This window comes from Staurois parvus, unplaced genomic scaffold (genome assembly GCF_062004578.1).
Source record: "Staurois parvus isolate SC_StPar_1 unplaced genomic scaffold, SC_StPar_1.0 ptg000233l, whole genome shotgun sequence".
Lineage (NCBI taxonomy): Eukaryota > Metazoa > Chordata > Amphibia > Anura > Ranidae > Staurois > Staurois parvus.
Window position 1 is genome coordinate 3,248,139 of NW_028318029.1, and position 23,506 is coordinate 3,271,644.

The window sequence follows — 23,506 nt, forward strand, 5'->3', positions numbered from 1 at the left end:
GCCTAGTCATTGCCTTCCAATGCGTTTTTTGTAGCATGTTGCTTTTTCAGATTCTATTACATTTTGTGCTGTGGTTGAAGACCCAGTTTTGTATTAGATGATGTGTTTATGCTTTCTCTGCTTTACTAACTGCCCTCACCTCTTTGCAGTGGGGACACATCTAACTGGTGCCTCTGTCCCATTTCCACCCATCTTACAGGAACCAGGAGGGGTTGGGACCCATAGTTCATGACCGAAAGTCTCAGACATTACCTGTTTCCCGTAACAGAACAGGGATGATGCATGCCAGATTGCAACAGCTCAGCAGCCTGGATAATTCTCTCACTTTTAACCACAGTAAGTTCTGTGCAGTCAGCTGCCTCTTCCTGTACCACCTCAGCACTGGCAGGTACCACAGCCGCTCTTTACAACATCGAGGACACAGAAGAGTGTGTAGTCTGGATTCAAAATCATGTTTTTCCTTTTCTGAACAGGATTGGTGCTGCTAAATACCAGATGATGATGTGTGCCACTCATGGATGCTACTAGTATTGTGCAGCCACAGCAGTTTACATGAAGATCAATCGCTTTCTACATTCACTCTCAATTGGCTTAAGGTTTTTTAATCCACTGCAAATATACAGCAGATAGGATTTCAAATGCATAATTCCTCTGAGGAGCATATTTTACTGTATGTGCTTGGTAGTCTGCAGGCCAGTTTATGCGGTAATCCTCTGGAGTGGTGACAGCACAGACTTGACAGTTTATGAGCTCACACATGATCTTTTTGGTATATACATGGAAGTTTACCTATTGCTAGGAAAGAGTATACTCTTTATCTCCACAGTTCACTGTGTGTGTATGAAAAAGCATTCAATAATGAATTGACTTTTTCTGTGTTTTCAGTGTGAGAAAGATATCAAGTGTACTTGGAATAGCTGTAGAAAATGGTAAGATTCAATCAGGTTGACACTGGCCTAGAAATATGCATTACATTTAGCCAAACTTTCTATATTTGCCCTGCTTTGCTTCTTTCCTTGGATTTACTGACTGTAAATATATTTTATATTTTATATAACCCCAAGCATAGCTTTGTTTTTTGTTATATATACATATTTGCTTTATGGCAAATGTTTGCAGCTTGAAATCTAGCACTGTCATGTACCAGCACAAAAGGGCTTATTTTAAAGAACAAAAAAGTGTGGAATTGTTTCATACAGCAACAATCTGAGCATTCTTTTTTTTTTTTTTTTTTTTTCTAACCAGCTTTAATTTGATTCATATGTGGATACAGACCCTTTGTTTAAATGTATCCACTTCGTAATTACGAAAATACATAAAATGCATAACAAGTTATTTTTTTACTGCTTGTTAAAAGTTGAGTCACCATGAATGCAAACCTTTTATGCTGTTCATAAACACCAGTGTGGCACTGTTGCGTATATTCGGACACATTTTTAATTGCTAAGAAAATAAATTTCTTTATCGTCCATTGAAGGACACAGAAGTTTAGTAAATTCTTAGACATTTGGGTTATACTTCTGCCTTGGGGTATACTGCCTGTGCTAGTCTTTATATATCAGCTATCCAGATTGGAATATCCTTAGCAAACACTTTGAAAGCTGTACCCAGACTCCACTGATCTGAAAACTGCAGGTGTTGGCCTGCAGTGTGACCTTTGGGCAGTGTGCTCTTTGTACTATGTTAGTTAAAATTGTACTAAAGTCTTAATGTTTTCTTACCTGAAAGGAGACTTATAGCCAATGCTATTTTGACCCTACTTCCCCTATGCATCACAGGAGTGGAGTTCATTCATTCTGTCAGCTGACATCACAAAACTGTTTCGGGCTCTGAAAAGATCCCAACTATATCTTCAGGATAAACCCAGAAGCCTGGACCTGCAGCTGGCTCAGCCTCACAGCATGCCACTGAGAGCCTGAGCCAGCTGCTCCTGCCCCCTCCACAGCCCAGCACTCCAGTGAGCGCTGGAGGGGCAGAGAAGAGAGCCGGTGACTGGCAGTCATTGCTCTCTGCTCAGAGCAGAGGGGAGAACGGAGCATTCAACAGAGCCAGTGGCGGACAGATGCAGCATCGGTTCGAGCGAGTGTAATGGTTTTTTTGTAAAGCCCATACTTCTCTTTTAATGCACTCTCTGCATTAAGGCACCACTTTCTGTCCTACCCTATAGACTTCTGATGCCATCAGTCAGTCTCCTGTGAGAAGGAAGCTGGGCTTGACTTACTGGTGCTGGGTGTGACTATGGATGCACATGGCTTGTAGCGGGACTCAACAGGATAGCACATGCCTGGGTGCCTTCTTAACACCCAACTAGCTATATTAGGCACCTGAAGTCTACAACACTGGGAAGGACTTCGAGAAGAGGAGGAAAGTGATTTTATGTGCAATACTGTTGCACAGAATGTTTTTATTTATTAAAATTTTGATGGTAATGTTACTTTAACTAGAGAGTGCTCTCCAGGACCAAAGCCATGCCACAGCTTCTGGTATGACTCAAATACTGAGTTCAGCCAGCTGGATCAACGCACTGGGAAAGAGTAACACAAATAACCATGGCTCTAAAACCCTACAGGTGTCTGAATTTACTTCCACAATCCCCTGCTGTTAGCAATCCACTGGAGTAAATGCAAACAAAAGTAAATGTTTTATGTAGTGCATGGGTGTATGTGGGACAAACATGCAGTTTCCATGAATGGAAACTCAAACCCAAAGGATCAAAGCACTGGGAAAACAGTTTGATAGGACCAAAACAGGACAGTCAATAGTTAAAAGTTTAAAGTGGCTGGATAATGGTTACCTCAAAGCTCTTTACAGCAGGGGATCCCAGCACTTGGTGTGATGTTAATGATAGTAAACCCTCACATACCATTGCTTGTGGCCATGCAAAGAGGAGAGAAGGGAAACCACCAGGATTCCAACGGGGCTGCTTTAAACCATCACTTGGGTGGATGAGAAACCCACCAATTGCTATACTGTTGTACAATTCTGTGTGTGATTGGATGCAACCGATCAGCTGACTAAAACCAAAATTATTGGCTGAAATTAGCTGCCAAGCTCGTACTGTGTCCCAACCCAGAAGAAGGCAAATCACGTGGGGTGGCAAGTGGCTATCCAAGCTTTCCTGAAGTCGAGTTTTTTAGGTATTCTAAGATTAAAGTGTAACTATAGGCAAAACTGTTTTTTTTTGTTCGATTTGGATAGCGTAAGGGAGGGTTATAACGTTTTTCAGTCTTTTGATTTTTTTTTTTTGCCATCTGTGTCCCTTAGGGGAGATTTCTCTTCATTTCCTGTCCCATAAACAAAACAGGAAGTGAGAGGAAATCTCTTCACCAGAACTAGTGTCCCCATTGGAAGACTCCCCCTCTAGTAATGTTCTGGTTTCAACCCAAAATTTGTTCTTTTAACTTTCTTAAAAACAGGTGTTCTAATCTCTCTCCACTCTATCCAAAACTAAAAAAGGAAAATTGCCTTTAGTTACTTTTAAAGCCTTTACCCTTGTAGACATTCCTTGTTGTGTACCACCTTAGCTGTTGGTCCACGTTTTCTCCTGTTCAGATAGTTTGCGTTACACCTGTTTTCTTTCTGGTGGACGATTGATTGTCCTCCACATTGCTAATTTAGGCCCTAAATTCTTCGGGTAGCAGTCTCTCCTTATCAGCAATTACCTCTCCTGTTCTGGAGCAATAACTTGATCCTCTGGAGGTCATGGCAGTTTTCCAGGTGTTCACCCCTTTAACTGTTTCTTATAGTATGATTTCCATGTCTCTTGAGATCTGTGACTATCGCTTACCCCCTCAGTTTGACTGCTTTTGGATGTTATATCTATGAATGCACTTTATCCTTTTCTTGAAATCTATTCATTCATTTAGATCCTGCCCTTCTGTGTTATTGTGCTTATGTTCTGCTTGCTTACAAAACTGAGGCCTGACATCAGAGGTGGAGTTCTGCATGGCCTTGCTTAACATTTTTTGGTTGCCAGTGTCTAAACTGGAAGGGGCAGTATAACCTAAATGTCTTTAAAAAAAACAAAAAAAAAAACATTACCGTGTGCCTCTATGAGCTTTGAGAAAGATTTTAAGGTAAGTACAAAATTCTTAGTTTAGCTGGCTGACCTTGTGGAGCGATTTTTACTGAATATCTTTTATTAAAAGTACATGGAATGCCAAGATCAGAAGTATATACATATATCTCACAGTTAGAATGGATAACACTTCATATAGTACAAAACTGAGTGTAGTGGGTATATAAATTGGTAACCAATTAGACCACATTGACCACATTCTTTGCTGCTAACCAGCAATTAACTGATCTATAGTGAGGTATTCTGTAGCAATTATATTATCGCTGAGTGCATTTTAATGCTGAAATCAGTTTGCTGTGCCTATTATGTTCTAATTTAAGTAGATTTACAGATTTTGAGGGGGAGCAGTGGTTATAGCATGTTGGTTTACTTACACACTCATATTGTGAGCAGAATCGACCAGTAATGGTGTTCAGCAAAGCAGGAAGCAGAACCTGCAAATGTAATCAGCAAACAGGGCTGCTTTAACATGTTTATTGAAGAAAAAAAAAACAGCATTCCCTTTGAAGGCATTCAGATTGCTTTTCTGGCTATATTAACATAGCTGAAAACACTAAACTGCAGTTCCCTTTTGGCAACATCACTTATTTGCTGTATTGGAGAATTTCAACACTGAGGATTCTAAATTGAAATGCTAGTTTTTAGGCTATGTTGATAAAAAAAAAAATCAACTTGTCAAAGGCTGATTGTAATGGCTGTTACTTAATAGTGGATAAATTATAAGTGAAGTTTTTTCAGAAGGTTGACCTCATATTCATGCTGTAAGATAACAGACCTACAAACTCCTTTCTACTGCCTATTTATTTCACCCTTCCATTTCTATACATTGGCAAAAAAATTTAAGTGTGCCACAGCAGTTTGTTTCTAACTTATTAAACATTACTAGGGCATTATTGCATGTTCTACACAAATTTTACAGATCCGTGTATTTTAATGGAAATCTGTTCTGAGAGAAATGAGGGTTGTCATTCCTGATTTCTCATTTTGCAAATTATAGTTGCCTAGTCGCCTTAGTAGTCCTCTTTGTGGTCTCTTATCCAAAATAAGTTGGCAGAAAAGGACTTCCCTGATTTGCATATTTGTTGGCAATAGGGTCAGCAATGGAAGCCACCATATTATTTTTGGGAAAAGTTTATTTTAGTTGGCCTAGAGGCACATATCTTACACAGAATTATTTATATTTAGTTGAGTGTGTGTGTGTGTGTGTGTGTGTGTACATGTATGTATATGTACATACATACACTCTCTAAGATAATAGTTTAAGCAAATACACAGAGCATAGGCATGTCAACTGAATTTACCACATTATTTGTTTTATAGTACAATTCCAGGCATTTTTTGATAGAGCAGGGAAGGGTTAGAAACTCCATTGTTTTATTTCTGTGTGCCTATTATATTTCCCTTGCCCTGGTAACTACTGAGAGGACATAAAGAAAAACAGACCGCAATGAAAGCCTGACAGAGATTTCAACCCTTCTTGACTATATCCAAAAAAAAAGGGTTGATTAGATTTTAAGCCTAATAAGGAACGTTATTCAACATCTATTTCTTTTAGTAGTGACCATTTTGTAAAATATTGCTTTTAAGAAAGCTATTGCAAATTGTAGTCCCTAGTTGAGAAATGTTTAGCATGCTTACTCACAATGTTTCTTCTAGCAATACTATTTAGTGCAGTATGTTAACATTATATATTGTGCATGGGGAGGTGGACTCTTAACTAGTTCATTATGATGTGTGCTCTGCCACATCTGGCATTGAAATTAATCATTTCTCAGCATGTAGCATGGCTTTTGCAAGGTGCTCATGGTGTATTTTCAAATGACTGTATCAGATAGACATGTTTTCCTGGTTTCAGGTATCATTTGAGAATTTCTTATGGGAATATACCATAACTTATAATTCACACAGAGCAGCCCCAATCCTTCTCTTGTGGCGCTCCTGGCCCCTCCTCTTTGGCTGTTTCCCCCACAGAAAAGCCGCTTTCCAATGGGGGCACCTGTGCGGGTTCGCTCCCGAGCCACCCTGTCTGCATCCATTAACACAGAGCAGGTGGCTTGGCCCTGCACCCCTCTCCCTTGTCACAGCATTTGATTGACAGCAGCGGGAGCCATTGCTATCAATCTGCCCAATGAGGAGGGAAGAGAGACAGTGGCTAGAGCCACTTTATATTTAATTGTAAGCAAACTGTAGGATTTTAAAGGCCAACTTGACCTTAAAGTGGTTGTAAACCCCAAAAAAATCAAAATTGAAATGACCAGTCTACCTCATACAGTATAACAGCAGAAGTCATTTGTCCATAGTCTGGCCAAGAAAGGATCAACCAGTGATCTGAAATTTTCTTTCTTCGTACGGTAAAAAAACCCAACACATGAATAAAAAATTGTCGCCACACCCCCTCTCCTATGAGTGGCAGACTAATTAGGAGTCTCGTGCATGAGAAAAGGGGGCGTGTGTCCCACAGCCATCTACACAGATCACTCCCGAAGTAGAGTAGCCTGGGAATTACTCAGTGGACTGTGCCGACACGAAGTACTTTTCTCTACTAACAGAGGAGCAGGGGAGATGCATTCTTTCAGGTCATTATTATCAACTAAGGTGGGGGGGGGGCAATTCAGGGGCAAATGGCCTCACACAGATTTAACCCCACAGCTGCCAGGGGTAAAGTCAAGCAGGGGGATCACAATTAACCCCTCAATGACTGGCCACTTGTACTGTGTAACTATCAGGTGTTACTTGAATGTAGGGCACTACAGGAAAAGTGCCTGACCATTGAGGAGTAAATTGTGATACTTCTGCTCGGCTCCCTCCACAAGAGCTGTGGGGTTAAATCTGTGTGAGGTGGTTTGGCTCCTGTTAGTTGATAATGATGACTTGTGAAAGCATGTATCCCCCTCCTCCTCCTCCTCCCTTAGTTGAGATAAGCACATAATGTCGCCAGGGTCCCGCAGAGTAATTCCCAACAGTTGCTTAGCTCCCTCAAGCCTATGAAAGTCTGCAGTTACCGGTGCCCGAAATGCTGCCCAGTGTTTATGGGAATAACGGTTTTCTCAGTTTCCTCAGGCTAGAGCTGACTCCTAATTAGTCTGTCAGTCACAGGAGAGGAGGTGTGGTGACACAATTTTGACTGGCTGCTCCTTTTTTGGCCAGATTAGGGACAGATGACTTCTGTTGCTATGCTGTGTGAGGTAGACTAGTCATTTCAATTTAGATTTTTTTGTGGGTTTACAACCACTTTAAACGTATGTTTGTTTTGCATGTGTACAGGCACACTGTTTTGTGTGATGGCTTCTTTTGATGCAATTACTTTTTTCCTGGAGTTCTTTTTATGTATGTATCCCTACCCAAATTTATGTTTCTGTTCAACTGCTGTGGCCATTAGAAAACTATATTTTTTGTCATGTTACCAATGGATCCTATTCGGTGCACAATAAACAACTGAGAAAAACACATAGTTAAAAGTAACGTATCTTGATGTACTGTTGTTAAAGGGGGCAGAACGTGATAAATTGGGGCAATAGTTCCACAAAAAGCCTCCAAGATGTATAGGAAATTGATGACTGTTAAAAGGCATTGTCTACACACAAATGAAGTGTCCGTTTTGAGAAGAGTTGATGTTAAATTTAAAAACAAGTGGATTTTTTTATATTAAAACTATGATCATTATTTACTGTATAATGGTTTATTTTGGTTGATTTTGAAGTTTAGACATTTTTAAAACTTTTGATACGTTTGATAGCTGGTTTGATTATTATATCTGAGCAATATTTGTTTTAGAAACAATTTATGGGAAACCATTCTGAAAGCATTATGGGATAAGTAAAAAGACAGAATAGCTGAGCTGCTTGCTTTGAGGCACAATTTTTCTAATCAAAATTTCAGATATGGGATGAGTCATTGCTGCTCGAGTCACGAAGCTTTGTAAATCATAGGCTTCCTTCATGAAAGAAGCAAAACTAAGAACCTTTTAAATGTGAAAGGAAACCTAAAGCTGCATCTGCTGGCTCAAAAGCACTGATTAAGATATTAATATTTTGCATATTTTCCTGGCTAAGCTACTTTTCCTGATAGCCTCTTCTTTTTCTTTTTCTTTTTTTAATCAAATACTGTATACTAAGCTACTGTACATTCTTTTGGGGAAAAAAAAGGCTGCCACCTAACATCATTCATTTTAGAAGAGAAGTATGGACAAAGCTTTTTGTCCATACTTCTCTTCTGGGTCATAGGAGCACACTTACTTTTGCACTCCTTTTACCTAGAATCAGCCGACAGCAGTCTAAAGCCCATGTCGGCTGACTTCACATATCATCTACAAGCTTTGGAAGGATCCTGACCATATTGTCAGGATCCATCCAGCTGCCTGATCGGCAACGGGCTCAGCCTTTAGCCTAGTGTTCCAGTGAGTGCAGGAGGGGCAGAGCAGAGAGCGTTGACTGACGGTTTCCGCTCTCTGCTCCAGGAAGACTGCTCCAGATTTAGAGCTGAAGGGGGTCAGCTGCAGCATCACACTGATACAGGCTGCAGCAGGGAGAGAAGAATAGATTTTTTTTTTTTCCTTTCCCATACTTCTCCTTTAAGTAGAGGGTTGTGGGAGAAAATAACTTACCATTTAAAATCTGTCTTTAAGGTTACTTTTGAGATCATATTTTACAACTAGGCTACTTGTCAGATTATGACACTGACCCACCAGATTGATGGTAGTTGTCTCCCACACTGACAACCAGAAGTATTATGTTCAGCAAGAATCTGGTATCCCTGGACAACACAAACCCTAGAACCACTGACCGTGACTGTATTATTTTCATTTAGGCAATGATTTTTCAAAAAGAAGCAAGATAAATACACTATATTGGGTTTGAAGGTTCTACAAATATATTTCCCGTTATCAAAAGCTTGAAGTATAGGTATTGTATCAGTACAAAAATTATGTGCAATCAGCAAAGGGAAAATCCAGATTGAGAGAAAGCCAGCTTATGCTGTCCTTCACTCCATAGAATGGTGTCACTCTCTTGCAGAGTGACACCTCTCTATTACAAGGTGGTCAATATGCACTCTGTAGCAAATTTTCCATGATATCTACTACAAAGGGGATACAATACTACAAATAAACTTAAATTTTAAGTAAAATCACATACAAATTACCAATTAAAACTCCCATAAAATTAAAAGCAAGCTAAAAGACATCCAGCCATCATATTGATGTAGCACAGAGACTGAAACACCCCACTTTTCATAGTACCCTGCTATTAAATTTGAGGGTAAAATCTGCACACAGATTTTTCAAAATCTGAAGCATAAAAAGCTGATAATGTTTTCCCGAATGAATTATTCTTTTACTAAAACTCAAGTACATCTGTGTTTTCACCTACAGTATCTTTTTCCTGGCAAGATAAGGCCCAATTTGTGCACTTAGTGTGGCTTTATGGGGTTCACATTAGAAATGTCTAATGCTTTTTAACTGTGAGCAGATGGCTATCTCGTATTTGTTGAACTGTATGAGAAATTCAGTAATTTCTTTATCTTGATATTTTGGTACAATCTCCTCCAGATGGTTATTAAAGGAGAATGTAGGAAGCATATTAACTGCATGTTTGCTGCACTCAATATGTTGTAAATTTGATTACATCTATTACATTTTGGTGTAGCAGAGAAAAGATTTCACTTTCCTTGACCATCTACACTTTCTTTTTCTATATGTGGCAGTGATTTGAATGTACTGTTCAAATTTTTAAACCTAACATTTGTTTTTTTAGCAAGTGCATTCCACAGAAATATAACTTAGAAAAACATCTACACTGTTATTATTTTCGAAGATGTGCTGTTTTTTTTTTTGTTTTGTTTTTTTATTTGCTCTTCATAATTTTACCAACTGCTTCTTCATTTCTGTAGGTTATGGTCATTCAGATGCCGATATTCTACACCAGTCATTACTTGAAGCCAACATAGCTACTGAAGTATGCCTTACTATCCTGGACACATTGTCCCTGTTTACCATGGCGTTTAAGGTTTGAGCTGTTTTTATACATCCACATTAGCTCTTGCATTATTTTGATTATTAAAATAAATTGTTATGAAACTTGGAGAAATGTATTCTCTTTTTTTGTTTTCACCAGAACCAACTAATTGCAGATCATGGGCATAATCCTTTAATGAAGAAAGTGTTTGATGTGTATCTCTGCTTTCTTCAGAAGAACCAATCAGAGACCACATTAAAAAATGTCTTCACCGCTTTAAGATCTTTAATTTATAAGGTTAGCTTCCAGTCATATTCTGGTGTTCTTCTGTGAATTGTATAATCCTTTTTTGTTGGTGGTCTTTGTTTTTTAACTTCTCATTCTCCAGGCAGCCCCAGTTCCTATTTCCTCAGGCCTCAGATAAGCCCCAATTCCTTCTCCCCAATTCCTCCTGTACCTTCACACCTCAGATCACCCCAATTCTTGTACCTTCACACCTCAGATCACCCCAGTTCCTGCACCTTCACACCTCAGATCACCCCAATTCCTGCACCTTCACACCACAGATCACCCCAATTCCTGCACCTTCACACTACAGATCACCCCAATTCCTGCACCTTCACACTACAGATCACCCCAATTCCTGCACCTTCACACTACAGATCACCCCAATTCCTGCACCTTCACACTACAGATCACCCCAATTCCTGCACCTTCACACTACAGATCACCCCAATTCCTGCACCTTCACACTACAGATCACCCCAATTCCTGCACCTTCACACTACAGATCACCCCAATTCCTGCACCTTCACACTACAGATCACCCCAATTCCTGCACCTTCACACTACAGATCACCCCAATTCCTGCACCTTCACACTACAGATCACCCCAATTCCTGCACCTTCACACTACAGATCACCCCAATTCCTGCACCTTCACACTACAGATCACCCCAATTCCTGCACCTTCACACTACAGATCACCCCAATTCCTGCACCTTCACACTACAGATCACCCCAATTCCTGCACCTTCACACTACAGATCACCCCAATTCCTGCACCTTCACACTACAGATCACCCCAATTCCTGCACCTTCACACTACAGATCACCCCAATTCCTGCACCTTCACACTACAGATCACCCCAATTCCTGCACCTTCACATCTCAGCTCACACCAATGCCTGCACCTTCACCCATCATATCACCCCAATGTCTGTACTTTTACACACCAGATCACCCCAATTCCTTTACTTTCACAAACCAGATCAGCCCCAATTCCTGCACCTTCACACCTCAGCTCACCCCAATTACTGCAACTTCATACCCCAGTCCCCAGCGACAGTTTGTGCCTTCAGTTCTCAGCCCCAAATTCCTGAACCTCCAGTACTGTGATTACAAGTTATGCTCTTTCACACCTCAGATCACTCTAATTCCTGCTCCTCCAGACCTCAGATCATCCCCAATTCTTGCACCTCCAAACTCCCTCCAAAGTCCCAATATCCGTACCTTCACAACTCTGTAACGTAGAAACCGAAACCAACGGGAATGGAGGGGGGCGGGCACCTGCTGCACTGCTTTTTCTGTATGCAGCCACTAGCCAGCTTTATTGTTTGGGAGGTGGGTCTCCCAGGACTTCCCTTGGGTGCTGTCCTTGGTGCTGTCGCGTGCCACCTCTGGCCTACACCTGGTCTATACAAAGCTACAAGTGTAATCAGTCTATCCCAAAAACGATTATGAAAAGTAACTAGATGGGTAAATTATTAGAAGATAAAAAGGATCACTATTCTTTCTCTGCTTTGCTTATTAGTTTCCATCAACTTTTTATGAAGGAAGAGCGGATATGTGCGCTGCCTTGTGCTATGAAATCCTCAAGTGTTGTAATTCCAAGCTCAGCTCCATCCGGACAGACTCCTCCCAGCTGCTGTACTTCTTAATGAGGAATAACTTTGACTACACTGGAAAGAAGTCGTTTGTCAGAACACATTTACAGGTAATTAGACTGGGACCTTCATGTATTTTTTGTGACCCCTTGAACCAGATAGCGCAGTCATGTTCATGGATTACATTTTCTTTATTTTTATCACTAATACAGTGGGGAAAATAATGATTTAATCCCCTGCACATTTTGTAAGTTTGCCCACTTACAAAGAAATGAAGGGTCTATAATTGTTATAATGTTATAAATTGAGTTGCAGTTCAGTGAGTAAAATAAGTATTTGAACCCCTACTAACCAACAATAATTCTAGCTCCCACAGACTGGCTATGTACTCACAGATTAGTCCTGTCAATTTAAGAAGGTGCTCCTAGTGACAACTCGTTATGTGTATAAAAGACACCTGTCCACAGAATCTCTTCTATTTAAATCTCACCACCATGGGCAATAACTAAAGAGCTGTCAAAGGATGTCAGGGACAAAACTGTAGACCTGCACAAGGCTGGGATGGGCTACAAGACCATCAGCAAGAAGCTTGGTGAGAAGGAGACAACTGTTGGAGCGATTATTCGCAAATGGAAGAAATATAAAATAACCATCAATCGCCCTCGGTCTGGAGCCCCATGCAAGATTTTGCCTCATGGGGTAAGGATGATCATGAGAAAAGTGAGGGATCAGCTCAGAACTACACGGGAGGAGCTTGTGAATGATCTCAAGGCAGTTGGGACCACAGTCGCCAAACAATCCATTGGTAACACAGTATGCCGCAATAAATGAAACCCTGCAGCACCTGCAAGGTCCTCCTCCTCAAGAAGACACATGTACAGGCTCGTCTGAAGTTTTTCAATGAACATCTGACTGATTCAGACAAGGATTGGGAGAAAGTGCTGTGGTCAAATGAGACCAAAATTGAGCTCTTTGGCATTAACTCGACTCGCTGTGTTTGGAGGAAGAAAAATGCTGACTATGACCCCAAGAACATCATCCGTACAGTCAAGCACGGAGGTGGAAACATTATGCTTTGGGGTTGTTTCTCTGTTAACGATACAGGCAGACTTTGCTGCATTGAGGGGCCATGTATTGTAAAATCGTGGATGAGAACTTTCTTCCCTCAGCGAGAACACTGAAGATGGGTCTTCCAGCATGACAATGACCCAAAACATAATGCCAAGGCAACAAAGAAGTGGCTGAAGAAGCACATTAAGGTCATGGAGTGGCCTAACCAGCTTCCAGACCTTAATCCTATAGAAAATTTATGGAGGGAGCTGAAACTTCGAGCGACAGCCAAGAAACCTTAAGGATTTAGAGAAGATCTGTAAAGAAGAGTGGACCAAAATTCCTCTTGAGATGTGTGCAAACCTGGTAACCAACTACAAGAAATGTCTTACCTCTGTGCTTGCCCACAGTGGTTTCTTCAGCGAGTACCAAGTCATGTTTTACTTTGGGATCAAATACTTATTTTACTCACTGAACTGCAACTCAATTTATAACATTTGTATCTTGTGTTTTTTCTGGATTTTTGGTTGATATTCTGTCTTTATCATTTACAATGCAACCATGATAAAAAATTATAGACCCGTCATTTCTTTATAAGTGGGCAAAACTTACAAAATCTACAGGGGATCAAATCATTATTTTCCCCACTTTATAAGGTAAGAATAGACAATAGAACCGTTTATGGGAGGTCATGTAGAATTCCACTTAAAAAAAAAAACTTGTCCAGAAGAAAACATATTTACTAGTATTTAAAGATAAGCTTTGGGACTGTTATCCTCAAGCTGCTTCTTGGGTCATAGTATCAGAATAGGTATGCAGACAATGAAATCAACTCTGAGTCTGCTTACTTGTTGTATGTCCGCAATTCCTGTAGTAAAGCAAGTGTGACAATAATAATTGGCAATTCCAGTGTCTATATTACTTTTCCTATAGGTTCACCCTTCTCTAACAGACCTGGTGAAAATAATTTCATTTGTCATTTAAATATGGAAAATGACAAGCAAATGCTAGATTAGAAGTGTTTGGTGAGGAGCCTGTTAACAGTGCAGTTTATAGCTAAACAAACCCTGAAACCCACACCCCTGACCTATGTAAATTTTTATTTTTTGGAAGACTTTTCTCATGTGTCTTCTGGTTTGCTGATATATTGGATTGTGAGGAAGACATCACTGTTAGTGCTGTTTAACTTTCTAGTCCTGATTTCTATTGAAAAAGAATGTAGTTGGCCATCAGTATCCGACACACAGCGCAAAGATGGTCTTCTCTTACAGTGTACTTCCATAATGATCCTGTGATTCGCTCAAAAAGGTAGTAACAAGTTCACTATAATCTCCCTTCCCAGCAGCAAGTACTCACTTTTGTTCACCCCACTGCTGCTCCAGTCAGCTGCCTGAAATGCTTTTTCATATGCATAAATACCAGTTGTGTCCTTCATTCCTGGCAGGTGACAGGAGCTCTTGGGGTATTAAAGCAAACCTACTGTTTTGCCCTGTGTGAGCTTGTTAATATTTGAATTCCAAACTTTTCCGGGCAAGCATCTAATGGAATAGGGAAATTTCTTCTTCTGTGGTTGGGCAAATCCAGGGAGCTGTGCAAAAAAATAAAGTGTGCGCCAAACAAAGAACTTCCAGGTATGTAGTAAATGTGTATGCTTTGATGATCAGCTCTCTATGGTTCATATCTTCTAGGTGATCATATCCGTAAGCCAGCTTATAGCAGATGTGGTTGGAATTGGAGGCACAAGGTTCCAGCAGTCTCTTTCCATCATCAACAACTGTGCAAACAGTGACCGGCTGATAAAGGTTGGTATTATCTAATATGCTGACAAACATGTAATGTTTGTTTCATATAAACATAAATAGAATTTCTCAGTAAATGGGGATGTTCAGACAACACAAACATTTTTGTTTAGTCGACATTCTTGCAGAATGTTTTTGTGGCAAAAGGTTGACCTACTCAAGATTATGTGGGTGTTCATAAAGTTATGGCTGAACAGTGTGTATTATAATGTATACACCAGTCAGTGTGGCTACGCAGCACCATACACAAACTGCGATGCCCATTTTTCTGCTTTCAACACATCGACTTCAGGAACAACATGTTTCCTTGCTGCCTAATAAATCCTGCCAAATTTCCAATGCAACTGTAATGAGATAAGCAATGTTATTCACTTAAAGTGATTGTAAAGAATTAGGTTTTATTTTAAAAAATAACAAACCTATTAACCACTTGCCCTCCAGAGGATTTACCCCCCTTCCTGACCAGGTCATTTTTTGCGATGTGGCACTGCGTTACTTTAACTGACAATTGCGTGGTCATGCAATGCTGCACCCAAATTAAATTTATGTCCTTTTTTTCCCACAAATAGAGCCTTTTTTCAGTGGTATTTGATTGCCTCTGTGTTTTTTTTTTTTTTTTTGCGCTTTCAAAAGAAAAAAAAAAAGACCTCCAATTTTGAGAAAAAAAAACAATATTTTTTACTTTTTGCTATTAAACATGTCCAGTAAAAAAATCTAATTTCCTCATAAATTTAGGCCAACATGTATTCTGCTACATGTCTTTGCTGAAAAAAATCCCAATATGTGTAAGTTAATTGGTTTACAGGAAAGTTATAGCGTCTAAAAATGGTGGTATAGATACTGGAAATTTTTTATTTTTATACTAGTAATGGCGGCGATCAGTGACTTATAGCGGGACTGCGGCGGGAATTCTCTCACTGGGTGAGAACTGACTGTCACTGATATCCCCAGTGACACCAATACAGTGATCAGTGCTAATAAAAAGCACTGACACTGTGCTAATGGCACTCGGCAGGAAGGGGTTAACATCTGGGGTGATCAAAGGGTTAACTGTGTGCTGTCCGTGTACTTTACGCTGTAAGCACACTGCTTTGTATGGCTCTGCTATGCAGAGCCATTCAAAGCAGTATGGAGGAGCTGACAGCACCTGGGGATTGCCGTGTATCACCGATGGGGGAGAGCTCAGTATGTAATCAAATACAAATCTCTCCCCCATCGGTAATGCACGGCAATCCCCAGGTGCTGACACAGAATCACCAGCCAGGACCCTGTGATTCTGTTATAGGGCGGCGGGAACACGATTATACTTACCTGCACTGTGCAATGGTTTTACACACAGCAGCCCCAATCCTCCTCTTCTCGGGTCCTCTGCTGGTGCCAGTGTATAGTATTATCACTGATCACTGTATTAGTGTCACTGGTGATGTCAGTTAGTGTACCTCCTAGCCATCATCAGTTAGTTTCAGACTGCCCGCCACCTATCACAGTCCCACTATAAGTCGCTGATCATCGCCATTACTAGTATAAAAAATTAATCAAATACAAATTCCTGTATATATACACCATAGTTTGTAGGCTATAACTTTCACACAAACCAACCGATATACACTTATTGGGATTTTTATTTTTACCAAAGTCATGTAGCGGAATACATTTTGGTCTAAATTTTTTTTGAAGAAATTAGTTTTTTTTTTATTGGGTATATTTTATGGCTAAATGGTTAGCACTTCCGCCTAGCAGCACTGGAGTCGTTGGTTCGAATCCTAACCACGACACAACCAGCCTGTAGTTTAAATGTTCTCCATGTGCCTGTGTGGGTTTCCTCCAGGTACTCCGGTTTTCATCCCACACTCCAAAGACATGCTGGTAGGTTATTTGGTTCCTGTCTGAATTGACTCTAGTACGTGAGTTAGGGACCTTATATTGTATGGTCCTTGAGGGTTAGAGACTGATGCGAATGTGCAATATATGTAAAGCGCTGCATAAATTGATGGCACTATATAAGTACCTATAATGGCAGAAAGTAAAAAAAAAATTAAAAACCCAGTGATGATCAAATACCACCAAAGGAGCGTTTTTTTTTTTGTTTTGTTTTTTGTGTGTGTGTGTGGGGGGAGAAAAAATACATAAATTTCATTTGGGTACAATGTCACATGACCAGTTTCACATGTCACAATTACCAATTAAATTAGCGCAGTGCTAAATAGTGAAAAATTGCCTTGTCATGAAGGTATAAAACCTTCTGGAGATCACGTGACATATTTGTGAATACTGAGCATTTTTAAGAGACTATTGTTATGTATTGTTGCAATGTTATAACTGGTTTCTTAGTGAATCAAGCCTATGTCAATAATTTTCTTAAGGCATTTGCAAATGTATTGCTTTCCTCAATTTATCATACAAAACCTAGAAGAATGTCATACCTGCAAAGACTTATTCATATTTAACCATTTCCCTACTGGGCACTTATACCCCCTTCCTGCCCAGACCAATTTTCAACTTTCAGCACTGTCCCACTTTGAATGACAATTGCGTGGTAATGCAATATTGTACCCATATTACATTTTTATCATTTTGTAATCACCACTGAGTGTTACATTTTTTGCACTATAAACAAAAAAGTAGCAAAAAGTTTTGAAAAAAAAGTTTTTCTTTGTTTCTATTACATCTTGCAAACAGGTAATTTTTCTCCTTCACTGATGTGCGTTGATAAGGCTGCACTGATGAGGTGGCACAGATAGGCATCACTGATGGGCACTGATGATACTGCACTGATATGCAGCAATGATGGGCACTGACTGACAGCACTGACTGTTGGCGGCACTGGTGGGTGGCACTGATGGGAACAGGTGGGTGGCACTGGTGGGCAGCACTGCTGATCACTGATCATCAGTGCCAATCTGTTCTCCGACAATTGCTGGTTATCGGCAGTACTTTCCTCACGCTGTTATTTGCCAAAACCCGGCAAATGTATTTACCTGGTGATCTGCTGTGTCATTGGACACAGCAGATCACGTGGTAAAAGGCCACTGTGATTGGCCTTTCACCACATCAGTGCGGGAGGGCACGTTCTGGGAGGACGTCATATGACACCCTCCCAGAACTGGACAACTGCGCTGTAACCATCATTCGGCTATAGTGCGGTTGCAAAGTGGTTAATTTTGTGTTCCTTCATGGATGCTTGTCTAGTTAAATATATCATTAGTATTTAAATGCATTCCTATTTAATTTCAGGTAGATTGTGAATGGATGGATCATGCAGAACTTTCTTTTATCATTTATATGTTATTGTGGAAATCCCTCCATACTCTGTCCCCCTGCCACAGCCATTGTGACAAATTGCTCTATTCAGGAATATGTTCTTATTCTTAAAGTGGAATTAAACTGTATCTAAGCAACACAAACTGAACTGAACACAAAACACTATTTGATTCAATGCACTATTCAGACCAAAAATCCCATCCATGCCTCCACGTTTTATTGAGAAATCATTTTGAACCCCACCCTCCTTCCCCAATATTTCTAGCAGTGGCCATCTTGAGTAAGGGCAGATGATTCATGTAGCATTTGCTTCCTGAGATTGATCTGCTCTTCATTCAGGAATGGCGGTAGGAGGGTGTTCTTGGCTGAGAGAGCCTCTCCTCCGATTGCTAGGTTTCTAATGAAAATGCTGGATGCCTTGCAGTTTCTGGCCTGAATACTTTTGAGTCACAGATCCAGAACAAGCATGCAAATGAGTGTCAGAAATGTCAGTATACTTGTTACAGGTTCATGACTAAGAATGCATCAGAGCATGATCATCCACGTAACAGCTAGTAAACTAGCATTCTCAGCACTTACCCTGGTAGCCTACAAGTTTCTCTCATGAATGGGTTCCTTTTAAGTGTAACAACCCTTAGCAGCCTTTCGGACTCCACCTTGTACGGTCTTTACCTTCAGCATAAAGTTTGATTAATTAATATGGAAAATAATCCAGTAATTCATTAAGCTTACATTTTATAACTGTAATATCAGTTTTCGATGGTCTTACCCACTAAATTACTGTATGTTATCAATGAAGAAAAATAAAACCTGCCCAGTGTGGTTGATTCTGTTTTTTTTGTTCTACAGCATACAACTTTCCCTTCTGATGTAAAAGATCTTACAAAAAGAATCCGCACTGTATTAATGGCCACAGCACAGATGAAAGAGCATGAGAATGATCCAGAGATGTTGGTAGACCTTCAGTATAGTCTGGCCAAGTCATATGCCAGCACTCCTGAGCTTAGAAAAACCTGGTTAGACAGCATGGCCAGGATTCATGTCAAACATGGGGATTTATCAGAGGTACAGTGAATGTTATATGTTTAACTTTAAGGATAGTATAATTTTGTGTGTGTACTTGCCCAACAGACAACTCATTTTGTGTGTTTCTTCTTGCCAACATTCCTTAGGGTTTGTTCACAACACACCTTATATATTGTGTTACAGTAACTCGTGGTACAATATACAGTATGTGTGATACTGATGCTTATTAATTGCACCACAACACACACATACAGTGCTTTGCAGCACACCACTACACATACATGCATATGCTCTGCGCTTTTGGTTCCCTTTGTTTTGAAAAATTGAGCAGGACAAGTTTTTTTGTGCTTGAAATGGTTTCACAGCCTGTTCAAAATGAATGGGCTGCCTAACAACGCACCTTGGTGCACAAAAAATTGTCTGTTGAATTGCCCCCTTTTGTGGAGTGAATGGGCTCTTAAAAAGAAAATATATTGGTATGTGGTCAAAAATTGTTTTTGTAGTTTACAATTTTATAGATTGATTTTTTTCCTTTTATTAATTGACCGCTATGAAAGAGTGCCCTCGTGACACTCCGTTTGCAAAGCATGCTGTGCTTTCTTAAAATGACAAAGCCTATGTGCTTTCTCGCTGTCTGTGTGATCTGACCATCCCTTCTACAACAGGGGGAGTAGATGTATCAGTCTTTGGAGTCTTACTCCAAGTTACTTTGAGACTTCATTGAGTTCCTTTTTTGTATAAAGCCTCCTCAGATGTCTGCAAACCGCAAATATATAATTCTCATTTGCAATATTTGATATTTTCCTGTTCAAAAGAAATAGATATTTGTAATTATACCACTAAACCTAATAAAGTAATAAACCTATAAAAAAACTATCTCTTTGAAGAGAATAATTTTGTGTTTGCTATATTAAATTTCAAAATTTCATTTATTTGCCAAAGTTTTCTGGAAATTTTAATCTTAGAAGATCTTGCTCTTTGTGCGCAATTGCAGCATGAAAGGTAAACCATATATTCACGTTTGTGCACAACCCTTTGTACAGATGAAAGCAGTTAACTTTGCTACACATGATACCAATGTCATAGGAGGAGTGCTACATGAAGGTCAGGTTTCATAGTCACTATATTTGCAAACGGCATTGTCTAAGCATTCTTTTTGGAGGCTAAACACCTCAGTTTTGCCTAGTTACACTGCATGCTAGTCATTTTAAAGGAAGTAATGTTGGAAAACTAACCGGACTGCTCTTAACTATACAACAAGCTGTCTGCATACAATATTGTACAGTCAGGTCAGGCAATTCAGTACATTTAGATTGAGTTGTACAACAATTTTAAATTTGCAAGGAAGCAATTTCAAATTATTGCAAATCACATTGCATTATTTCAGCAAGGGTGCATTTATGGTGCGTTGCATTTTAGGCATGTTGCGGTTTAGGTGATTTTTTATATGCATTTTAGGCACATTATTTGTCAGGTACCAGCTGGCGTGGGCTCTAGAGACCCACAAACCGGGATTCCCCAGGACGCGGAGTCTAATCCCCAGACTGCTTATTCACCAGAGCCCCTGATGGTGAGGATGGACTTGGAGCAGACTGAGACCAGGTCGCGGCCCCCGAGTACCACCCAGCTGTGGTAGAGATAATTGCCAGTGGTACATATTGGGTATGAGCCTGTTGTGAAGAGGCGGAGCAGACCTAGGTAGTAGCAGATGGATCTGAGCAGGATGGATGGATCCGAGCAGGAACAGCGAAGTCAGACAGGCCAGGTCGGTAATAGCAGAGGCAGACGGTACAGGGCAGCAGGCTAAGAGTAATCGGGTCACAGGCCAGGTTTAGCAACGGGAAGTCAGATAGTCAGGATCAGGCAGAGAATAGTCAAATGAGCCAAGAGCCAGAGCAGGAGACAGTCAACAGAATCGGGGTCAGGCTGGGACGGCAACAAGGCAATCACAGGAACAGAACGAGCCGGAATCAACAGGAACAAGACCATACGGCAATTTGAGCATGCAAAGGGCCGGTTTAAATAGTGCGCCCTGCGCTGTCATTGGTGCCAGGCTCGCGAGTGCGCATGCGCGGCCGCCGCTGTTGCCGCAGTTGCCTATGTCCTAGTGCCCGCCGGCTAATGCGCATCGGCGTTCTGCACATGCACAGACCTGTGCGCCGCCGCGAGCCCTGGGATTCCTGACATTATTATTGAACTCTATGGAACGTATATCCAAAGGAAACGAACACCAGCACTCTAATCTTCATGCTCCACATGTAAAACGGTATCTGTTACTTGGTGAGGTGCATACCTCTAAAGATGGGGGAGCCTTGATACTAGCAAAAGAAAAACACAAAAGGGCGCACTCTCCTTGTGTATTACCGTGGGTACAAATGAATTTATTAAAAACGTAACAAATAGATACTCATAAAACAAATTTAAAAAATGAACATGAAGCCGAATGGGTCCTGCGATGATGGTGCCCGGTGAGAAAAACTGAGTTGAACTTCCTTTTTCAAAGCCAAGATGGTAGAGAATGCCCATTTCCCATATATAGGGAAAATTACTAATTGATTGAAATAATCACCACACCCCCCTCCATGGAAAATAGCCCCACTGCTGGGTCCTAAAGCTATTTTCTGCGTGTATTACTTCCATGAATGAAATAAAATTAAATAAATGGTGCTTGTACAAAGATGTGTGCAAACCGTGAACTGTTTTCAGCAAGCATAAATGATATGAAAGACTTACAGTATGTGGTATGATGTCCCTGTGTAGCCTCACAGAATCCGGAGTGTGTGGAGACATATGGAGCTTATGCCGTGATGGCACCGGGCGTCGCTCCGAGAACTGCGCATGTGCGCCACTGGGAATAGTGCAGGTCGCACGCGCCATCTCAAATGCACCCGAAGGAAGTGCATCATCTGTAGGGCGGAAGTGCACCGAGAAAATGGGCAAAAAAGCATATGACCGCTTCCAAACAGGTTATGTTGTTAAGGGAATGTTAAGGGGCCAGAGACAAATAAATAGTAATTTTATTGAAAATTTTATTTATACAGATAGGATGTAAAAAGGATGTTGACAAAAAAAATGTATAATGAATGGTGATGGTGGAGGGGATGAAGAGAAGTCCCAAATATGTGCGGCAGGGGCTGACCACATGAAAATCTATATATAAAATGTGTAACTTAAATCAGAGAGAGGGGATTTTGGAAGCACAATAACAACAATGCTGGATAACAAATACATAACTAGGTGTAAAAAAATAGGTGCATATATAAATAGTAATATCTCTAACCTGTTAGATGAAAATGAAGATAAAATAAAATTGGATAAAAAAGAAATAAAATGCTTTTAAAAAGTCATACATTTATAATGACAGAATGCGGGATACAGAGAATGCTAAGAGAAAGAGGATGAAATGAAAATGTATTTTATCAGACCAAAATGGGCTGGACAAAAATGTAATGTGAATCTGCACCTAAAACTATGTCTGTGTGCAGAGACCAACTAATAAGACACCTCCCAGATAGCCAATGGGGTAGAAAACCATCTGGAGGGGAAATATTTATTCTCCTGAGCTCATATGAAAACTATATATATATATATATATATATATATATATATATATATATATATATATATATATATACACGTATACATGGTGCCTAATTATGTCATAGTGTGCTCATGCAAACGATAGGGACCTGGCACCAAGGAATATGACAAGGTGCTACACCAGAACTCCAGTGTAAAGACCTGCAAAAAGAACTATGAGACCACTAGCAGTGACTATGAGTCCCTTTGGACATTTGTCATGTACATCACTGTAGTGGCAAGACACCGTGTGTTTGTCAAATCCATGAAGTATGTTTCTTTTATGTTCTCCAAATCTAGTCCTTAGAGAGCGTGAAGTGCGGCCCACGTACAAAAGACCATAAGGGCAGACCAAACAATAAATGACAAACTGTGTCCCACAGTTGATAAACTGTTTGATGCAATGGGCTTTCCCATCTACTCTAAGAAATAGTTAGGCACCCCACATATATAGCTGCCTTTCTGGCTCAACAGAGTGCTCCACCTAAGTGTAGAACACTTGGTGGGAAGAGTCACTCTGCTAGGAGCTATTATACTTTTCAAATCCCTGGTACAAGGGAATATCACTTCTGGCTGTGGAGGGATGTGCCCAGAGAGAAGAGGGTCCTGAACCAGGATGCCCCAATATTTGTGGAGGGTTCTCTTGATATCAAAAGCTTTCTGATTGAACCTAGTGCAGAACGCTGCACGATATTAGTTGAATGTTATGCGTGTCCCTGACTTAGATTCCATGTTGGAATCTCCCTTGGTACCTGTCCTACTAGAATATTCTTTTCTTTATTTATTGTATGCCTCATCAATCTTGGTAGCTGCATAGCCCTTCTTCAAAAACTTCTTTTTCAAGATCAGACTTTGTCATAATTCTCAACTAAGGTG

General features: G+C 40.3%; 1 protein-coding gene across 10 annotated transcripts in view; it reads left to right on the plus strand.

Moving 5' to 3' along the window:
* DOCK9 (dedicator of cytokinesis 9) overlaps positions 1–23,506 on the plus strand; it is a 323,125-nt gene that overhangs the window by 248,583 nt on the left and 51,036 nt on the right. For 5 of the 10 annotated variants that reach the window (XM_089679964.1, XM_089679969.1, XM_089679962.1 and 2 more), the window contains exons 38-43: positions 200–336; positions 9,965–10,080; positions 10,189–10,326; positions 11,843–12,025; positions 14,654–14,767; positions 18,875–19,090. In XM_089679964.1, the coding sequence (XP_089536090.1) occupies positions 200–336; positions 9,965–10,080; positions 10,189–10,326; positions 11,843–12,025; positions 14,654–14,767; positions 18,875–19,090 (904 nt within the window). Of the gene's footprint in view, positions 1–199; positions 337–885; positions 930–9,964; positions 10,081–10,188; positions 10,327–11,842; positions 12,026–14,653; positions 14,768–18,874; positions 19,091–23,506 lie in introns of all 10 variants that reach the window. The other 5 variants (XM_089679972.1, XM_089679967.1, XM_089679971.1 and 2 more) reach the window with 2 other exon arrangements.